Source organism: Miniopterus schreibersii, assembly GCF_964146895.1.
Source record: "Miniopterus schreibersii genome assembly, chromosome: 17".
NCBI lineage: Eukaryota > Metazoa > Chordata > Mammalia > Chiroptera > Miniopteridae > Miniopterus > Miniopterus schreibersii.
This window is the reverse complement of record NC_138117.1, coordinates 24,949,394-24,969,671: the sequence shown is the minus strand read 5'-3', so window position 1 is coordinate 24,969,671 and position 20,278 is coordinate 24,949,394. Positions and strand designations below refer to the sequence as shown.

General features: G+C 41.8%; 1 protein-coding gene across 3 annotated transcripts in view; it reads right to left on the bottom strand.

Annotated features, from left to right (window-relative positions):
• Positions 1–18,565, bottom strand: part of PREX2 (phosphatidylinositol-3,4,5-trisphosphate dependent Rac exchange factor 2) — a 183,695-nt gene extending 165,130 nt beyond the window's left edge. For 2 of the 3 annotated variants that reach the window (XR_013997400.1, XM_081116258.1), the window contains exon 1: positions 18,201–18,565. Coding sequence is in view for 2 of the 3 variants with exons in the window: in XM_081116258.1 (XP_080972384.1) it covers positions 18,201–18,317 (117 nt within the window). In the remaining variant the exon portion in view is untranslated. The remainder of the gene's footprint in view (positions 1–18,200) is intronic. The other variant, XM_081116259.1, reaches the window with a different exon arrangement.
• Between the last annotated feature and the right edge of the window lie 1,713 nt (positions 18,566–20,278).

The window sequence follows — 20,278 nt, the reverse complement described above, 5'->3', positions numbered from 1 at the left end:
AATCTGTTTGCATTAAGTAAATTAGTATAAGAATGTATTTGCTTAATAGCTTCAGATAGCCTAGGCCCTGGGTCAGCAGGTGGAGGAAAGGAGCCCTGCGCCACCAGACTCTGTTCTGATCTTCCAGGCTCTAGTCTAGAAGGTTCTGAGTAGCCTCATGGATGACATCAATTGCATCACAATCTCAGAAGAAGAGAATGATGATTTTCTTCTCATTTATTTCACATTTCTTACTCTGAAGTCAAAAGTGGGATTACCCCTTGATTAAGAAAATATGAGTTTGTCGCTACTAGTGTGAGAACTCTTTAACTCCAAGTGTCTTTGGTGTATTTTCCCAAACTGGCAGCCCAGCCCAATCTCTGTAGGAGGTTGGTGTGGCTGAAAATTCAAAGTAAAATGTCAGCTTTTATTTGTAAATTGATTCCATCAGACATAGAAGGGTGAAAATAGATTAGGGGTATTGTTATTTTGCCAGGATAATTAATCCCACGTCGCTGAGGGGCTGATGATCATTTATAGCATTTCTTCATATGAGTAGGAATGGCTCTCATTTGGGGGCTTGGGGTTTTTTAATCCTTTTTGTTTTCAGTTTGGTGTGGCAGTTTGAAGACTAAATTGTATCTGGACCTTATCCTGTTTTACACAAAATTTAGAGACTATGACTCCTAACAACAGATTTTAACCTCACTCTCAGCAACTGTTACTCAAACATCAAGTTAGTCAACAAAACCACTTTGCTCTGTGGTTTCCCAGAATGAAAGAGATAACTGATTTCTGTCATTTTTTCATACTTCCTGAATCTCTAAACTAATAATATCACCAGTATAAACAATCAAGGGGAAGAAGTATTTAAGGTGCTGGGAATAAATCGAGCTACAGAGGCTTGTGTTATAGGGCATTAAGACTGGAGTCAGGCTCAGGTGATGGACAAAAGAGTCTCTGACTCTGTTCCTTTTGTTTGGAGCAACCCACTTCACCTCTGTGCACCCGGGACCATAAGTGAACAGAAAGAAGACCCTTTAAGTGTTCACATGGGTAGCAAAGGGAACCTGCTGACCTTTAGACAAACTGTTGGGAATGTTTTCAAGCTTTTCCTGAAGGCTCAGTCTCTAGTTCAGACCAATCTTGATTTATTAAGGAAGGTTCTTGTGTCTGGTAAGTATTGTTATAAATTATGCAATAATCATAAAACATTAATAAACCTTCCTATGCGGAAAATCGACTAAGGGGGTAACTATAAACCAATTGGCTCAAATGATTATTCTAATCATCCCAGGAAATAAGTTTAATAAAAGCAGTTAAAATCTACCTCTCCTTGTTACAAATATTGGTCCTAATCTTTATTATTATGGGAGCATCCATCCCTCAGACATTATCACAGCCTAAAATCCTTACTCTAAGCTCCCCAGCAGTCCAGGAAAAGTGTCTCTGCTGAAGGATCCTGAAAGTGAAGGGTGAAGGGAGGGACTGGACCAGAGAGCCTGAGAAGGGGCTGAGCAGCAGGAACTAACTACATTTCTCAAGAGTAAAAGGTGGCAGAGATCCCCAAAAGCTGCTCGGTTGGCTCTGTGTCACAGAGAACTCAGCTGTGTTAACCCTTGACCCCATTTCCTTTCATGACCCTCTGAAATGTCCAGATGTTATCTCAGACCAGCTTCTAAACCCAGCCAAGCTTCCCAGCGATGACCCCATCGCAGTCACTGTGCTCGTGATTAATGAGCACCATCAGCGCTCCTGGGGCTTTGGGACTGATGACCTGGCTGAGTGCTGAGATCCTGAGCAGAGTGAAGCAGAAAATCTCAAAGCCCCTAAGTGAGAGCTACTGATGGCACTGAACATGTGTTACAGAATTAAAGGGAAGCTCTACATCTGACTTCCCTCCTCGACACTGCCTCTGAGGTTATTTCACTAGACAAATCTACTTACCCTTAAGGCTCACTGACTATATTCTGTACCCAGTCCTGTGGTTAAGGTAGCACAGTGGCTGTTGGCATTAGGGCTGATTTTGTCCCAACCACACTCTCAAAACCAGTGCCACTGATAAAGCAGAGATAAGAATACCAGCTTTTTTTTTTTTTCACTTTGAAACAATCAGGCAGACAAGTCACAAATAGCACAAAGAAGTGAATGGAAAAGATTTCAACTTTCTGTGGTAATTGTGTTTGGACTTCCTTTTAACTTTTATGATGTATTAGCCATAGAATGGTCTTTAAAGAGAAACGGAAGGGGAAAGCACAGAACCTTATCAAAAAATACAGGCAGCGAAATCCCTTCCCTTTGGTTATACTTTTTTTAACATCTAATATAAGCATAATTATTCACCAATTTCTATTCTGAAGCTGGTAATGACGATAGTAATAAATCTATTTCCTCTCCTTTGTGCCGCACATTTAGTGAACTAAAGAATGAGGTCCACAAAAGGCTGCTTTAAAAATATCATTTCTAGAACGAACCAACCCTGAACAAAACTTCAGCCCAGAATCCCAGCTCCTGAACTCCATGAACAGGAAGGCCTCAGGATGCGGAGGGGAAAGGGAATATTTTCCACAGTCCTGAAGTGACCTTTCCCCTCCCCCACAGTCTGGCAGTGGCTCCCAAAAACACTTTAGAGGCCACAAAGGGGCTGCAGCCAGCTGTCCACACTTCTCAAGAGAGTCACTTCTACAGGGACATTAGGGAGACAATACCAGAGGGACAAGGAGGGGCTGCCAGGAGCTTTGCTTACCCTTCCTGTCCCCTCTCGGGGAAAGACCGTAGGAGAGGGCTTCATACCTTAGCTTTTGGCTCAACCTGGGATTATCTAAGGTGACAGTTACAAAACTGGCTTTAGAGGCTGCAGAGCATTCGGATCTCCAACCCCCACCAGCCTGGTCAGGTGCCCCAGTCCACTGAAGCTAAAGGACATTCCATTTCCAGCAGAAGCTTCTCGGCAGGTGCCACCAATGCTGGTGACCACCTGGCCACAGTGCCCACTAGACACAAAGCTGCTGTGACCAGAACCCTACTGGCAAACACTCCACAAAATAAGTTCCTCAATGGTCCAAACATGTAACAGAACAGGGTAGTGGATTTTCAGGTGGCATCTCCAAAAAATTTAGGACTATTACGTTGAAGCCAGTGTATTGAAAAATGACAGCTAAATAATTAACCGGTGAAAACTTTACATCTTAGACACCAAGCTTTTGCTAACCTGTTCCATTAACTTTATTAGCAATGTTCACCTGGGTTTAATTTCATTTATAAATTATAATTATACTGGAGAGTTAAACAAGAGACCTGCTTCCTCTTGGATACTGCCTGTTAAGAGTTAAAGTAAAAAAATAAACGTTATTTTCAAATATCTTTAGATACTCAGATAAAGAAGCATGACTGAAAGGAGTGAATTCCTGCTTTTTCATACCATAAAATGTCGAAAGATACACAGGTTTTTATTTCCTGTCTCTGTTTCCTTCATTCTTCTTGCCGGTTAAGCCAGCTAACATATCATATATTTTATTCTTTTGTCTTGAGTATCCCGGTTTAGAGTCTGAGCTCCATGAAGGCAGGGATTTTTATTCTTATATATACATCCCCTCAGTCTAGAACAGCGATTGGCACACAGTAGGTGCTCAACAAATATGCCCTGGAACATTAAGAATCAAAGTATCTGGACCTTGTTTTTGAAAACAATTATTGAAAGATAAAGCATAATGCTTAGCATGCTGGGTTATTATTTTAAATGACTGGACTCATAAATTATACTGTGCTGAAAATAAGGTTTTCCACAAATTAAATAAGTTGGTTTTGGAAATGAATTAAAAATCAAGCTGATTCCATTTTGTGGTAATTTTTACAAATTTTTTAGTTGTCTTTATTTAAAAATTACTAAAAATTTTATTTAACACATGTTAAATACTAAAGAAAACTCCAGAACATCATAGAGGAGTTGAAACTTTGAATCCTGACCGGCTGGAAAAGAAATATTCGTAAGGAAGATATATAATACAGTATGGACAACTGTATATTTTTCTCTTTCAATCTAGTTAGCACTTTTTTTTTTTTTTTTTTAATTAGTCAAGCCCTGGCCAGGTAGCTCAGTTGGTTGGAGCATTGTCCGGTATACCAAAAGGTTTCGGGTCTGATCTCTAGTCAGGGGACATACTAGGCCGCAGGTTCAATCCTCGATTGACGTTCCTCTATCACATGAATGTTTCTCTTTCTCTCTCTCCCTTCGCCTCCCCCTCTCATATCCTGGCTAACTACTTGGATCTCTCATTAACATTTGCTTGTATTTTCATAATGCCATTAAAGTTGAATCTGACTCAAATCTTCAACTATAGCAATGTGTACGTTTAAAATTAAGAATCCATTCAAGTATCAACTAAAGTCTGAAATTTTCTTACAGTCGAACTTACGCTCCTATAATTAAGTCAATCTCAAACATAAACTTGAAAAAAACTAAATCTCAATGAATATTTGCTACCCCCGAAAATTTCACCATATAGAAAAGGTACAATTTATATCTGGGAATTATTAGCTCACTGAAAAATTACAGCAGAAACATCAACTTCTCATATTTTCACTGAAAGCTACACTCATCTCTCCACAGCATGATTCCTTTTGGACTCTAAGAATATATGTAGTTGTGTTAATTGTCCTTGCTAGAAACTGAGGAGAACACCCCTGTCTACATAACACGCCTATTTATCAGACTTCATTCCATGACTAGCAGAATGCCAGTTACTCTGTTTCATCTGAAAGATCAAAAGAAGTAGGCCTGTCATGTCAGCGGGGAGGGGTTGGAAAGGGAAGAGATTAACCAAAGAACATATATGCATATATGCATAGCCCCTGGACACAGACAATAGTGTGGGAAAGGCCTGGGGAGGGGTGGGGGCTTCGGGGGGTGGGGGGAGAATGGGGAATATCTTTAACACTGACAACAATAAATAAAAATTTAAAAAATAAAATTTATTGACAGAAAAAAAAAAAAGAAGTAGGCCTGTCAACAGAATCCCAGGACTAACGATCATTTTAATTGTGGATTCACTTCATTTGCGTTTAAATTACATTAATGCTTTCTACCAATGCAATCTATACAACATCCACTGAACACAAAGCAGTTACACACATTTTGGAGAGTAGAAGGTGTGTGTGTGTGTGTGTGTAAAATTAACCCTTGCCTTAAATATCTTATAATTTAAGTATGTATAGGATAAAATGAGCTATATTTAACACATAAAACCAAGTGTTCAAATCTGCTATGAAGTACTAAAGTAAATAAGTACAGAGAGATCCGAAATGATCCAGAAGAATTAAATTAAGCTGAAAGTAGTGTCAGGAATGATGTATATTAACAGATAACCAGCAGGAGAACTAAGGTTGTCTGCTTTTTAAAGGCTCATTGTGTATCCTCATTTCTGAGAGGGAAACTCCTGACTTCTGGATAATCTTTGGCTCCTGAGTACTTGCCCGGCTCTGGCCTGTCTTGGTTGACCATTAGCGTCTGTTGCTTTCTTGCACTTGACAGTTTGCCTGAAATGAACTACTGTTTCTTCCTGGCTTCTAGCTTCTGTGTACATCTGGAGTCAAGTTCTGTGTTCGGGTTCCAACATCTCCCTTGGTTTTCCTAGTCCTGATTAATCACACTGCTCCCACAATCTAGAAATGCCCAGGCCAGTAAATCACCTGCTAAATCTTGGAACAGCTGAGCAATGGATCTACTCAGAATCCCCACCCTCCCACTTAGGAACTGACCAGTTTGTCCTCAGGTGTGAGTTACAATGATGTAAGACTTAAGGTAATTAAGTCTACATGAACATGCAGTGCCTGACACACACAAACACATAATAATTGAAGATTTCAATATTATCCTGGGATATTTTTAGGCGACTTCAGAAAAATAAAAAAATTACACAAAATATCTAAATTCCCCCAAGCTCTTCCTGTAGTGAAAGCCAACGGGAGGGGGCATGGACTATAAGGTGCTCTTACAAACGTATGTGAAAAGATAGATACATATTACATGGATTTCTATGTGAGTAAGAATATATTATTTTAAGAGAAAAATAATCCAAATTATATTTTAAGTACAATAGATTCTTACAGTAAAGGAATTTAAGAATTAATATACATGATTTTCTGACGACACAAGCCTCAAGTATCACGGGCGCCCAAAATGTGGCAGAGACTACACTTTGCCCCTCTGTGTTAATTCTCCAATTCTTTATTTTACTGTAGAACCTCCCAAGCTGTATACACGGCTGCCCAACTACACAACACACTTCCCAGTGCCCCCTGCAGCTGGTTCAGCCAAGTCATGACGCTCTCACCAAGAGGATGAGCTTGACAGTGATGTGTGAAATCTGTGTCATACCCGCTGCCCCCTGGGGCTGGAATGTGAAAGGGGCCCTAGGGAGCCGGCTTCAACCACATGGACAAGGACACTAGAGTATTGGTTCCCCAACCTTCTCCGCACAATGGGACCACCTGGAGAAACTTCATAAAATACTGATGCCTGACTCTCTCTCCTACAGACTCAGATTTAACTGGTCCTCGGGGATGGTGGAGCAATAGGTAGAAGGAAAGGGAGACTATGAATGGCCTAATGGAGCTGAGCTGCTCACCCCTCTGCAGGAACACTGTTGGACAACAGTATCAAAAATTAAATAACCACGCCCGGCCAGGCATAGCTCAGTGGTTGAGCGTCGACCTAGGATCCAGGAGATGGCAGTTCGATTCCCGGTCAGGGCACATGCCCCGGTTGCAGGCTTGGTCCCCAGTTGGGGGAGTGTGCAGGAGGCAGCTGATCAATGACTCTTTCATCATTGATGTTTCTGTCTCTCTCTCCCTCTCCCTTCCTCTCTGCGAAATCAATAAAGATATATTTTTTAAAAATAAATTAAATAACCAGAGCTCCAAGAGAGAATGCAAAACAAAGCCATGTTGGTTACATACACCTTTCGTATTCACAAACAAGCCTTCTGTGTCATTCAAACTACTGATATCTGGCCTCAGTGAAAGCAGCTGAGTATCCTTGTAAATATACATAATAAACACAAAAATTCTGGTCTTCAGAAGAAAGAATATATAAGTATGAGTAAAAATTATTGTTCTTTCATTAAAGAAAAAACTAAAGTATACCAATAGCAAAAAAAGAGAGTGTGGTTTTAGCATAAGCCAGGGAAATCATTGGTGAGCTAGAGAAGATTCATTAAAGAAAAACTAAAAGTAAATGTAAAATATTAAGACTACCTAGTTTGACAAGACAAAGGCACAAAAAATATATTAAAGTTTTCCAATTCATTAATAATTTGCATAACTCAATGAGAACTTGGAAGCCAATTGTGAAATCTCAAAAAGATTATTTAGGACAGAGTTAAATAAATACTGATTTATCTTACAGGCCCATTTTTGATAGGTTGCAGGTTAGGTTGCTTTAATAAAGAGATGGGCTCCTATTTTGTTGCTCTGTCAACCTCGACATGTGACTTACATTTCGTGGTCCAAAAAGGCTGCCCCATCACCTGCCATCACAACCTCATACCAGCCAGGGAGAAGGGGGAGAGTGTATGCTCCTTTGTTATAAGGACACACCTTAGCACTTCTGCTCATCCCACCATCTAGAATCAATACATATGCTCACACCTAACTGCAAAGGAGGTTGGGAAATGTAATCTTAAACTGGATAATCAAGTACTGAGCTAAAACTTTTATCACTATAGAAGGAAAGAATATTAGATATTGGGGGCAATTAGAAATCTCTGCCAGAGGTCTCATTATTAAGAGGTACAAGAAAAATTGAGATAAAATTGTGTCTAGAATATTCAAAAATGTTGTGAAATGTAAATATATAAATACAAAAATATTTCTATATAAAATATTAAAGCCAAACACAACCTAGATATACAGTGTACCAAAAAAATGAAAGTCCCCTTTCCTCTCATAGTTTCACTTCTGGGAAAATAATGAACTATTAAAGTAATCTTGGAATATGTGGGTATGGGACTAACATTTAGGTGAAATAATGTCTTTTCATAGCTCCTCCCCTAGTGCTACTGACAGAAATAAAACTTCAGAATGGGAGATGTAATTTCTAAACTTCTGAAATTTATTTCTTTGGGGGAAATAAGAAAAAACTAGAATCCAAGGGAGGAAGGCCAAGCTGAGGCATTTCAATGCATCAAAGGAAAACATCAGCATTACTTGCACAATCACTAAAAATGTGTCACCAACTATAAAGCCTCTGCTACTGGCAAGAAGACAATTTAAATAGATAATTAAAGTAACAAAAAGTGGCAAAGCAAAGCCAGGCACAGATATCAACCCTTATTTGACAGTCTCAGAGAAACAAAGTTTTAAGATGAATAAAAATGTTTATCCATTCATATTCGATATTGTTATATTTTTGCTATAAACCCAGAGAATATTTTTATACCAGTATACTAAATTTAAGCAGCTGGAGTCATTTCTTAAGTATTATACCATTTAACCTTTTCAAATGAAGGACTTGCCTTTTAATAGAAAATATGCATTTTGAATTAATGACAGAACACAGTGTCCTTGGCTTAGATATTCTCCCACGAAACAGGTCCTTTTTTGTACATTATACTTAGCTATACAGCAAGGCTAGAATACAACAAATTTATTCAAGGAATCTGAAATCACCTATACTAATTAGAAGTGTTTAAAAATCATTACCTCAACTTAATGTATCAATTTTCTTAAAATTACAATCATTGAACTTCTGGATCAAATGAAATAGTTCATAAGAATGGAAAAAAAATTAGGGAAAAAAGTTTTTATTAGACATCAGGATTTGATTGATTACACTCAATACCATTGGAAAAGTGACCCAACCATCTTTTAAGCAAAGAAAATTTTACTAAAGGCTGTTTTTCCTGTATATTTATTGTTTATATAATGTCATAAATCAAAGAAACCTTGATTTTAATATAGCTAGTGAAATTTTAGTAAGTTGAGAATAATAAAAAGTCATCTATTATGACAAGTAAATGTTATACATAATACTTTCAAAGAAATCATGTAAAAAAAGAACTATTTTTAGGTCAAACTAATTGTACTCAAAACAAACATAATTTTATTTGGTATTAAAATATAATACCAGGTATAGAGTAAAAGAACACTCAGCAGAACACTGATAAAAGACTAACACTGAGAAAAATGCAATCACACCAAAATCTTGTCAGAAAAATCAATGTTTCTTTTTAAAAAGTATGTACAATGATTGTGCATTAAATGTAATATAGAAATTCTGTACAATTTGTATCATGGTTCAATAAATGACTCCGTCATTATTTCTAAGATTTGAACCTAGTCATAATAGATGTTCTAAATCAGGAAAAGTTATTTCTCTATTTTGACTTTTAAATTTATATGTTACATTTAAGGAAGTCACATTTAAAAGAATAATTATACAAAGATATTACACAGACACCCAACAAAGCCTATGTTCAAGTCCCTTGGCTATTCCTGAAAGTGTATGTTCCAAATCTTTATTACTCTCAGCCAATACAAACAACAAAACGAAAACAAAAACAAAAAAAATAAAAAAACAGAACACAAAGAAAACAAGAGTTCAACTCCACAGAGAAATAAAGGCCATCAGGTAGAAGCCTCCACATTCCTCCTCCCCTAACCTGACCCTTGGCCTCACATCCTGCCCTCCTCCCAATGGAAAGCACCCCTCCCGTCGCTCTAAGACCACCCCTCCCGTCGCTCTAAGACCACCCCTCTCTGCATTCCTGAAGCCCCTCTGGCCTCCTCCAGGACTTTCTGTATCTATTTAATCTTCCTGTACGCTTCTAGGGCTGGGAAAGAAAGGGGTCAGGCACAGGCTAGGTGGCCTAAGAGAGTTCCAGACTCCGTCTGTGAGTTGGAGAGACAGAGAAGAGAGAGGTAAGAACACGCTTCCTACCCACCAGGACGTGCCCTACAGGAGCAGATTAGAACTTCAGGCTGGCGCTGTGAGACAGCGAGTGTGTTTTCCAACTATGAATCTAGGCATAAAGAAGCTTTGGTATTTTTTTCAATCCTCACCTGAGGATATGTTTTCATTGACTTTACAGAGAGAGGAAGGGAGAGGGAGAGAGGGAGAGAGACACATTGATGCAAGTGAGAAACATGGATCCTTTGCCTCCTGCATGTGCCTCAACCGGGGATCGAACCCACAACCTGGGTATGTGCCCTGACCATGAATCAAACCTGTGACCTGACCATTTGGTGCACAGTAGGACGCCCCAACAACTGAGCCACACTGGCCAGGGCTAAGAAGCTATGTAATTCGCCCAAAGTCATACAGTTCGTACATTTCATGCCACGACTTTAACCCAGGTCATCAGACTCCCCAAACCCATGCTCTGTATCATGCACTTCACCCCACTGTCCCAGGTGGGAGGCAGAGCGCTGGTGAGTTTTCACAAGGAGGCACAAAGCCCATCCCAGCAGCTCCACCAGCTCCAGACTGGAGAAGCAGCAGAATTTTGAAAGTGTACGAGAGACGGCCTGCTCAGCCTCAGTTCTGCAATGACACTTTGCTGTGGGTCCGTTCCACGGCGCGATGGCTCAGTCCATTTTGCCACGTGCCACGGTTTGCCAGAAGATGCATCGGACTCCCGCCACGCTGCTGTAGCTGCTTTGGTTCCCTTTCATTGTCTCCTCCTTGGCTGTAACATCCTCAAACATCCCGGGCAAAACCATTCCCTTACAATGCTAACCTATGTCCCCTCTTGCATTTACCACCAAGCTCCCTGAATAGCTTCTCCAACGTCTTTACCTCATCAGCTTCCACTCGTGTCTCAGCCCATTCTCAGGCCTCTGCTCACATGCCCTACTGAGGCCAAAACCCCGGAGACCCTCTGATTGCCAGAGCTTCCATCTTCACACTACCTACTTCACACTCCAAAGTTGACACTTTAAAGAAACCTTTCTTCTGAGAACTAGCTCTTTCCTTGTCTTTCAAGAGATCACTCCATCCTGGTTCTTTGTTTCAGCCTCTGAGGGCTCAGACCAAGTCATCAGGGCACTCGCCTCTTCCTCTAACCTTTAAGCATGGGCTCTCCAACATCCTACCCGTGGTTTGTAAGTTTTCTTCCTCAGATTGTTCCCCTCGTGTCATCTGACCCACTTGACAGCTTCAGCACACATGATTAGTTAATTTCCTATCTTCAAAAATCAGCAGAATTTGCAGCTCTGCGTGTCCAAAACCAAGTTCACTCTTCCCCTCCTCCCAGTGCCCTTCTGCCCCTTGCATTCCACTTCTCATTAAGGACACTACCCATCTCATCTTCAAACTAGAGGCCTACGCACCAGCCTATGTTCTGCATTCTACTTACCCTCACTTCTGAGTGAACACAAATACTGAAGGTTCTACCCAAGAAACGTCTCCTAGTTGTCGGGTGTTCGTTTGTTTTGTTGTGGTTTGGTTTGGTACCTTTTTCATGGCTCCCACCTTAGACCAGACATTCCACATTTCCTACCTGAACCACTGCAACGGCAGAAACTCTTAATGAGCAACTAGACTCCAGTCTTTGTTCCTCAAACCCCTTGACAGAATTATCTTACTAAGAAACAAAGCTAATGTCAACAGATACCATTTTTTCCATTAACGTCATCATATTACAATATGATATAATTATGCAAATGAAACCGTAGACTAAAGTCACATCTCTCTGTGTAGGGAGTAGGCTCTGGCCACATGATTAATACTCCAAAAATCAAAATTATGAATGAACCCCATTTAGTTCATGGTATATTTACTGCAAAAGTTAAGACATTTTAAAGGCAGCTTCCTGAAGCCATCCTCATATATACTCAAGCTAATGACTAGAAAACAAAGAACCCTGTCAAATCAGCCCAGGAGTAGTGCTGGCCTGGGGGATCAAACAGAAGCTCTCTGGGGGTTAAGATAAAAACAGGGCAGAGTCTGCAGGCTCTGAAAGCAAGATCACTCAGGTAGGAGAAGAATTCTGTATTGCACAAGCTAGGCTATGTTTATGTTTCATGTCGTTTGGCCTACGCTCTCCTTTAGCAAATAACAACAATGCTTTTTGAAGGTTATAACCTAACCCAGATCAAGAGGAGCAAGGACAGGTCTTCTCTGTGTGGTATGGATTGTTGAAGAGGTGGCGCATGCTGAGGGCCCGTGAGGCGGCAGGAATAGGAAATGAGAAGAAATTCGAAGGTGACACTCATGAGACACAGATTCGGGGAATCTTAGCCTGGCACCTTCTTCCCATGGGAGACCCCTTCCCCGTGCCAACCTTGGCACCTGAAGGTCCTAAACTTGTTTATTATTTAAAAAAAGATCAAGCATACCCTCACAATTCATTCCCACTGCCTTCAGCTGAAGTCAGAATTTTAAAGAATGGGATCCTACTCAAAATGGACTGAACTCACCTCATCTCCTGTCAATACCCAAAAAGCACACTGAGCTTTTTATCTCCTTTAATGAAGAATATTTCACACACACACACTGCATACCAGGTCATGCTAGCACACCCAGCATGCCACACATACCAAGCCACGCTGAACATGCTACTTTGGGGGGATGGAAAATTCTCTTCCCAGTCTGGCACCTTCCTCCTCAGCCTTCAGGAGCCAACTTTATCATCACCTCTTCCCCACAACTTCCCTTGACCCCAGACTGAGTGAGGGAGCACCTTGGTGCCTCCCTGATACTTTGCATATCACTCTACTGTTGCACCTGCCACCCCATATTGTGATTATTTGTATACTAAGGTTTAGGGCTGCAACATGAATTGGGTGTGGGGGGCACAATGCAGACCATAGCATAAGCCTTAACATAAAGTCTCAAATCAATTAATCTTTGCCTGGAAAAGTTAGATCATGGCTAACTTGAGAAGTTGTTTTCAGATTCGTTCAAACTGTTTTGTTTGCTTTGTTTTATTTGCCTGTTTGTTTTCTTGAGCACCTGCTAGTTACAAAGCGCTGTATTTAGGCCAAAAAAAGCGAACATAGGAAGTAAATGCACCGGGGTTTACCAACTAGTTAAGCGGTTTTTCTCACTGCTTTAGCAAAAACAGAAATCAGAAGAAGGCGGGGCTACGCTGGGAGCCAGGGTGGAGAGCCTGAATCCACACAATCCAGCTCCCCTCTGACCCTTTGCAAGGCCCCTGAAGCCAAACCACAGAACCCTGGAGCTCCAGGGAGCACCATTTGAAAGAGCTAAGAGACACAGATCTATTAGGCCAAATAAAATATTGAATATGCAACTGTTTAGGGTAAATTTAAAAGCACCATACGAACTATAATTGTATGAAGTGTTACTACTGTCTTAAAGTCAACTGAGCATTTATAGAATACCATGGGATGGAGTGTACTGACAGAAGGAAACACGGGGGGGAAGCAGAGACTCAGCAACATAGCAAAAAGGTAGGGGAGAAGATACAGAGACAAAATTATGCTCTAAGGATGACCAGCATGTGTGGCTCCCTATTTCACCGCAGCATCAGAGGAAATAACAGTGACTATTTATAGGGCCTCCTGTGAGCCAGACTCTGGGCTGAGCCCAATGCATGCATCATCTCATCCTCACAGCAACCTTGAGACATCTGTTTCCCCATTTTACAGATGAGGAAAACAGAGTTTGAAAAGTTTAGGAATGTCTCCAAAGTTGCATAATAAGTTAGAGACAGGACTGATTCTGGAGTGTTTGAGGTCAAAGCTTGGACAGATAACAAATTTCAGTATCTTTGGTTTATGGCAAGACACATAACTTTGTCTTAATGGCCTACAGTGTGGAATAACCATACTTTCTCATTTCCCAGGAGCAATCCCAGTTTCATCTTTTTCCCACTGTAATTATTAATAGCACTCACTCTCTTTCACTCTCAAAGGTGTCCCAGTTTATACAAAAACGTATACGGTCGTCCGGCCTCAATGCCACTTGCTACAGTGAAACATGTCTACACAATTTTCCAGGCCCAGTGCAAAACAAAAATGGGAGGCCTTTTGTTCAAAAAGCAGAGAAAAAAGGAATATTAAAGGTGATGAAATACAAAGATTTCTTTTTCTTTCTTTCGTGTATTTACTCTGCTCACACTCCATTGTCCCACTGGACTTCACTTGCAGAAGACAAGTTCAAAGATAAAATAAGCAACAATTTTGCCCTGGCCAAGTAACTCAGTTCCTTAGAGCTTCCTCCCAATATGCCAAGGTTCAAACCCTGGTCAGAGCACATAGGAGAATCAACCAATGAATGCATAAATAAGCGGAACAACAAATTGATCTCTCTCTTGCTCTCTCTCCCTCTCCCTCTCGCCCCTCTTTCTCTCTCAAATCAATAAATTTTTTAAAAAATTAGCAAGAATTTCAAGACAGTGATGGCAGAGCATTAAATCTAGCTCAAGGTCCTTCTGACTGTTAAGCCCTGTGCGGCTGCTATGAAGTGAGGCCCATGAGGCTGGCCTTGATCTGTCTTTTTCCTTCCACTCAAATGGGTCTATGAAACCATCGTGATCTTGGCATGCCCTGTGACTGGGTTGCAAACAGGAAGCCAGCTGCAACCTACTACGGTCCAGACTTTGGACATTCAATACTAGACCCATGATAGCATTTCTTTAGAAGCAGTGTTTTAGAGTATTTCTAATGAACCACAAAATTTCATGTCCCAAGTAAAACAAGAACATATGCTCAAGCAAATTCATTCATTCTCCAACCATTTTATCTTTGTCCTAAAAATAATTAATCTAGGTAATATAATCTATCCATGGTCTCACATGATAATTTAGAATACAATGAATTGAAATACTAGTGTGTTACAAAGTCTTGAATACCTCAATGCCTAATTTAAATCATGTCTCTGTTTTAATTGCTGGCACTAATGTTTAATTTAAAATATTTTGTTACATAAATACATATGTGCCCGTGCTTAAGTAATCCACTATCTATACAGACCAAATGGAAGAAAAACAAAATCAGAAATTTAAGGATGATTTCAAAACTGTCCTTAAAAAATGAGTGGGAGTTTAGAAAATGAGCCCATTTTCTCATTCATTCATTCATTAAGCCTGTACTGAGTACCTACAGTGTCTCAAAATTCTGGAGAAACACAGATGAATCAAATGTAGCCCTCAAGAAGCTTACATTCTAGTAGAATGAAACAAAGATAAACAAGTAAGTGCATAAGCTTTCTTTGGTGCTAAGGAAGAGGTAGCCACAGGGAAGAGTAGGTACAAAGCAGTGAGCACTCAAGCCTTGGCGGGATGCAGAGGGGTTCATGAAAGGTTTTCTGAAGGACTTGAACTGAGCCTTGAAAGCCCAGCAGGAATGCAGCAGGTAGCTAAGGACTAGAGAGGAGCAAAAGAGGAGCCCTGAGAAAGCATGGCACCCATGGGAAGAGAGAGCCACTCTAAATGACAGCAGCAAACTTAAAGGACAATCCCTTGTTCAATCAAGAAGTGTGTGCCTGGTGGCAACTAGAAAGAAGATACATATAGATTGAGTCTATGTATACTGAAAAAAGGCAATGTTCATGGGCCATCTAGGTGTGGGGGTGGGGAAAGGTGCGCTCTACTTTAAAGGCAAAGGGTTAGAAAAGAGAAGAGAAAGGAATCAGACAGAAGTAAAAATCTTAGTAAGGAAAGTTATCCCCTCAGACCATACGATCATGTAATCAAGAAGCAATAATACCATTTTAGTTGGCTTATTTATGGGCCCACAAGTAAAAATACGTTCGGAGTAAAACTAAAAACATGTTTTCTATCTCTTTATAATAAAGATGTAAGTTACCCTTCATCCATGTTAACAGCCTGAAGCAATGACAGAAACCTAAATAACTAATCAAACAAATATTTAAATTTGACTTAAGAATGCACTATCAAATTTTTGCAACAAATTTATCACAGTACTTATTTAATACTACAGCTACTTTTTAAAAATAACCTTTATTGTTTGTCTGCATTTCTGATTATTCCACTAGGATGGACTTCTAGAAGATAAATTACCAGGCCAAAAGGTTTAAATTTTTTTTTCTCCCTCACCTGAGGGTATTTTTTCCATTGCTTTTCAGAGCAAGTGGGGGGGAGAGAGAGAGAGAGAGAACCATCAATGGGAGAAAGACACATCGATTGGTTGCCTCCTGCATGAGCCCTGATAGGGGCTGAGCCTGCAACCAAGGTATGTGCCCTTGGCCGTAATCGAACCCAGGATCGGTCAGTCAGCAGGCTAACGCTCTAACCACTGAGCAAAACTGGCTAGGGCAAAGGGTTTAAATATTTTTAAAGCTCTTGGTACATATTAGCTTAGGCTAAAATTAAAACTAGATTGACTACATCAACTGAAGGTTACCAAATAAAATACATGGAAGTTAAATGTTACTATAAACAATACCCAGAAAAGAAAATCTAATCGTGTATTATAAGTAGATCTTAGGCTTGGATATTTATAAGACTATAAAGAAGTCAGGGTAAACTTTTGTTAAGGATGACTTTCAGGCCAGTAAGCATGTCTGTGCATGTGTGTGAACATACATGTGCACAAATAGTGGACAAAAGAAAAAGTCCATCATTCCTGCATGAGATGAAAAGAATATTTTAAGATGATCTACTTGTAAATAGGAAAACATAATTTACTTTATACCTCCCATAATTCCTTACCTAGCTCTATATAGCAATACATTTACAGTTTTAATAACCAGGTGTTAAGATTGGAGGGGAAAATGGTATTTTAAATTAAGATCAACAACTTGGTTTTTAAGGTAGCTTAGGTTAGCTATTTCTCTAAATCAGGACTCTGCACAGTATCTTTTTGATAAACCTCCAGAAAGGAGTAACGAATGCAATTTAAGAGCCTCTTATTTTTTTTTTTAAAGAGCCTCTTATTTTTATAAGTCAAAGACCTTTGTCACAACCAAAGTTTCATGAAAACCAAATCTAATGCTATTAAAACTCAAATCTCCTTAAAAACATGCTTTTTTCTTTTTTTTTGGACATTGCTGCATGGAAGTGTATAATTCCATTTATGACCCATTACCATTATATTCTCAAATATCCATACATTTCCAAAGAACATGGCCCCTGGGGGCTCAAGTAGATTGATTTTAACTTGAGAAATTAACCAGAAGCCAGCCTCTCACATCCCTTGAGACACTGTTCTTTCCCTTTTCCTCTATCATAACCCTAAGCATAAAGTTTACATCTTTCAGAAAACTGAGCAGGAAGTTTGGCCTATGAAACATTTCCCTTTGGACCAGGGGGTTACCCAACAGGGCGGTGGAAGGAGGTTAGATTTGGGGGACACTGCAAAGGCTACAGCTCCTGAGTCTGGAAGATGCTCTCCAGGCATCTGGGTGGAGAGCAGCCAATCCTCAAATTCTTTGTCTTAGCAGCAGTGAGTAGAAAAAATTCAACTTTTGAGTGATGTCTCAGAAGTTTTTTTTCATTCAATTTTGTCCCTCCTGGTCCTACAATGAATGAACCGTTGACAAAGCCGACTTCCAGTGAGCCAAGCTGCAACTTTGAAACAAAGTTCCTGCCAGTTCTAGGAAGTACTGAGGTTGTTTGACATGAGTTTTATTATGCACCTCTCCTGGGCTCAGTGGAAACAAGGAGCCCCCGGGCCTGAGCGGGAGCTGATTTAAAGCCGGGGTGGGGGTGGGGGGTGGAGACTGTGGGTCTAGGACGGGGTGACCACCACGTGTGGCTTTAATATTAAACAGCTGTTAGAGATCGTAACCCCGCTGCTCTTTCTGAGCCTACCCTCCACCAGACCCCTGCTTCAAAGATTATTCTAACTAAAGAGCCTTCACTGCCATGGAATCCGAGTAACGAACCCCGGCTCTGGAAGAATCAGTACTTTTTAAAACTAAATGTACTTGAACGTAGCAGACCGACTTTAATCAGCCAGCCGAAGTCTTAACACAAAATCCCCAGGGCAGGAAGCGAAGGGAAAAAACTGCACAATGCAACCGAGCAGGCCAGGCAGGGGGGCAAAGGAGACTGGGGGAGAGAGATGGGGACCAGCGCCCCCCCCTCCCCGCTAACGTCTCGGACCCGCAGCTCCCCGAGGCCCCGGAAACTCAGCGCGACCCCAGGCACCGAGCTTTCCCCGCGGGCCAACGCGCCGGTGAGCGCCGCGCGCGGGCTCGGATCCCGGGTGCGGGACCGTCCCCGGCGCGCCCCGCCCGGCCCCGGCCCGCCCCGTCCCCCGCGGACAGCGCGGCCCCGCCGCCGGTCGCTCACCGACACCAGGAACTCCAGCGTGGCCACATAGTCGCGCTCGGTCTTCTGCAGCTCGCTGAGCACGCACACGCGCAGGCGGAGCTGCTGCTCGGGGTCCCCGCGGCTCTCCTCGCTCATGGTGGCCGGCGGGGCGCGGGGCCGGCGGCCCGGCTGCGGCGGGAGCGGAAAGTTGCTGCCTCCGCGAAGTCCGAGGAGGGACGGGCGGCTTTACATGCCCGGGCGCGGCTGGGGCGCGGGGGCGGCAGGGGTCGCTCGCGGGAGCTGGGGCGCGGGAGGCGCGGGGCGCTGCGGAGGAACCTCGCGGGAGCGGGGGCTGCGGCCCGGGACCTGCGCGCCTGGCCCCGCCGCTCCCGCCTCACGCGGCCCCGGCTGCGGGGGAGGCGGCTCCGGCAGCCCCGGCGGTGACTTGGACATTAATCAAATGCTTTGTATCCATGTGACTCCGACCCTTTACCCTTCGCCAAATCTCAGGAAAAAGGAAACACAACCCTGGGGAAGTGTGTTGCGTGCCAGCTAACTAAACACACACACGCGCACACACACACGCGCACACACACACACACGCACACACACTCGCTCGCCGTCAGCACTCGCGAGGAACTAACGGGAGATTCCCAAACCTAGGAGGACAGACTCCAAGACACAGCTCCAGGGTTGCTCCTGGGACTCCCGCCTATTGTTTAGCTGTGATGTGTTTTGTGCAAATCCTGAAAGCCATGAAACAAGTCCCCACGGTTACATAACTGTCCGGGGACAAAAACAACCATGGTATTGACCCTCCTGCCTTTGAATAAAAACACATCGATTTGGGGTTTTATTCAGGCACAAAACAGGTTTGCTTCTAACCCCCATCCCCCCTCCCCAACCGAGAATATTTCACAAGGGCTGATCCCCTCCGGGCTGCACTGGGAGAGTAATTAGCATAATAAATAAAGACACTTTGGGAAAGGGACAGCCCTGGCCTTTGCAATGAGTCCAATACAATGGGCATCACCAACGCGCGGTGCTGTTCTGAAGGGAGACCCCTTGCAAAACTGTAACTTTCAACATCTAGATAGTATGTAAATCCAACCAGAGGCGAAAATACTTGTGCCAGTTTTGTTTCTAAGAGATGCTGTAATTTAAGACAGTGTTACTAGTTAAAGAGACAAAGTTGTGAGTGAACACTCATCTAAAGATGCAGATAGATACTTAGGGCTTGAAAATAGAGAAACACCGAGCATGTCTTGATTTTAATGTTTATGTTTATAGCTTTTTCTCACTTGGAAACAGACTCAGGACCCAATGAGCAGTGAATATTTCCACGTAATTTAACAAGCCAGAAAAACAAACCATATATATTTTTGTCTTGATGCTATTCACGTGTATTTTTCAGAGGCATTCTTTCCTGCTTACAACAACTTTAAACAATCCGCACTAATGACACTTAAATAAACTGAAGAGCGAATGGTTTTGACGCAAGAAAGTGGCATGTTAATCTGTTCCAATAGTTGAAAGCAAAGCTCTAAAAAACAAAGATACTTTCCAATCGTTGACATTAAAACAACGATCAGTTTTGCAGATGATGTCTTTTGAGAGAACAGTTTGGGACGAATCACTGCACCCCTCTGTGAAACAAACAGGGACTGCCCTTTTCTCCTTATATCAAGGACCCAGTTTTTGAAGGATGTGTGAGGAGCTGATGGACAAGATGTGCTTTTCCTCTCTCTTTTGCACATGGCCATTTAGAGGTGGCCACGAGCAAAGGACAAATAAGTAAATGGCTTCACACCCTGTGGCAGAAGAACAAAGGACAAGGCACATGAAAGAGCAGATCTCAGAGCCCCTAGTAAACAATAAACAAAAGAAAGGAACTGAAGACTTGGGAAACAGGCATCCAGGAATGAATGGGAAAGTCAAGCACGAATACATTTCCTCCTCCCTAGGTCTGCACCCTCCTCTAATGTAAAAAGTAAGTAAATAAATCATGCTTTCCATCAGGTGTTCTCCCAGAAATAATATTACTCCCTTACTAATTATCCCCAACTGGAGAACTGTTTATGCAATTTCCTTCTATCAAAAAAAGAGAAATTAGTCTA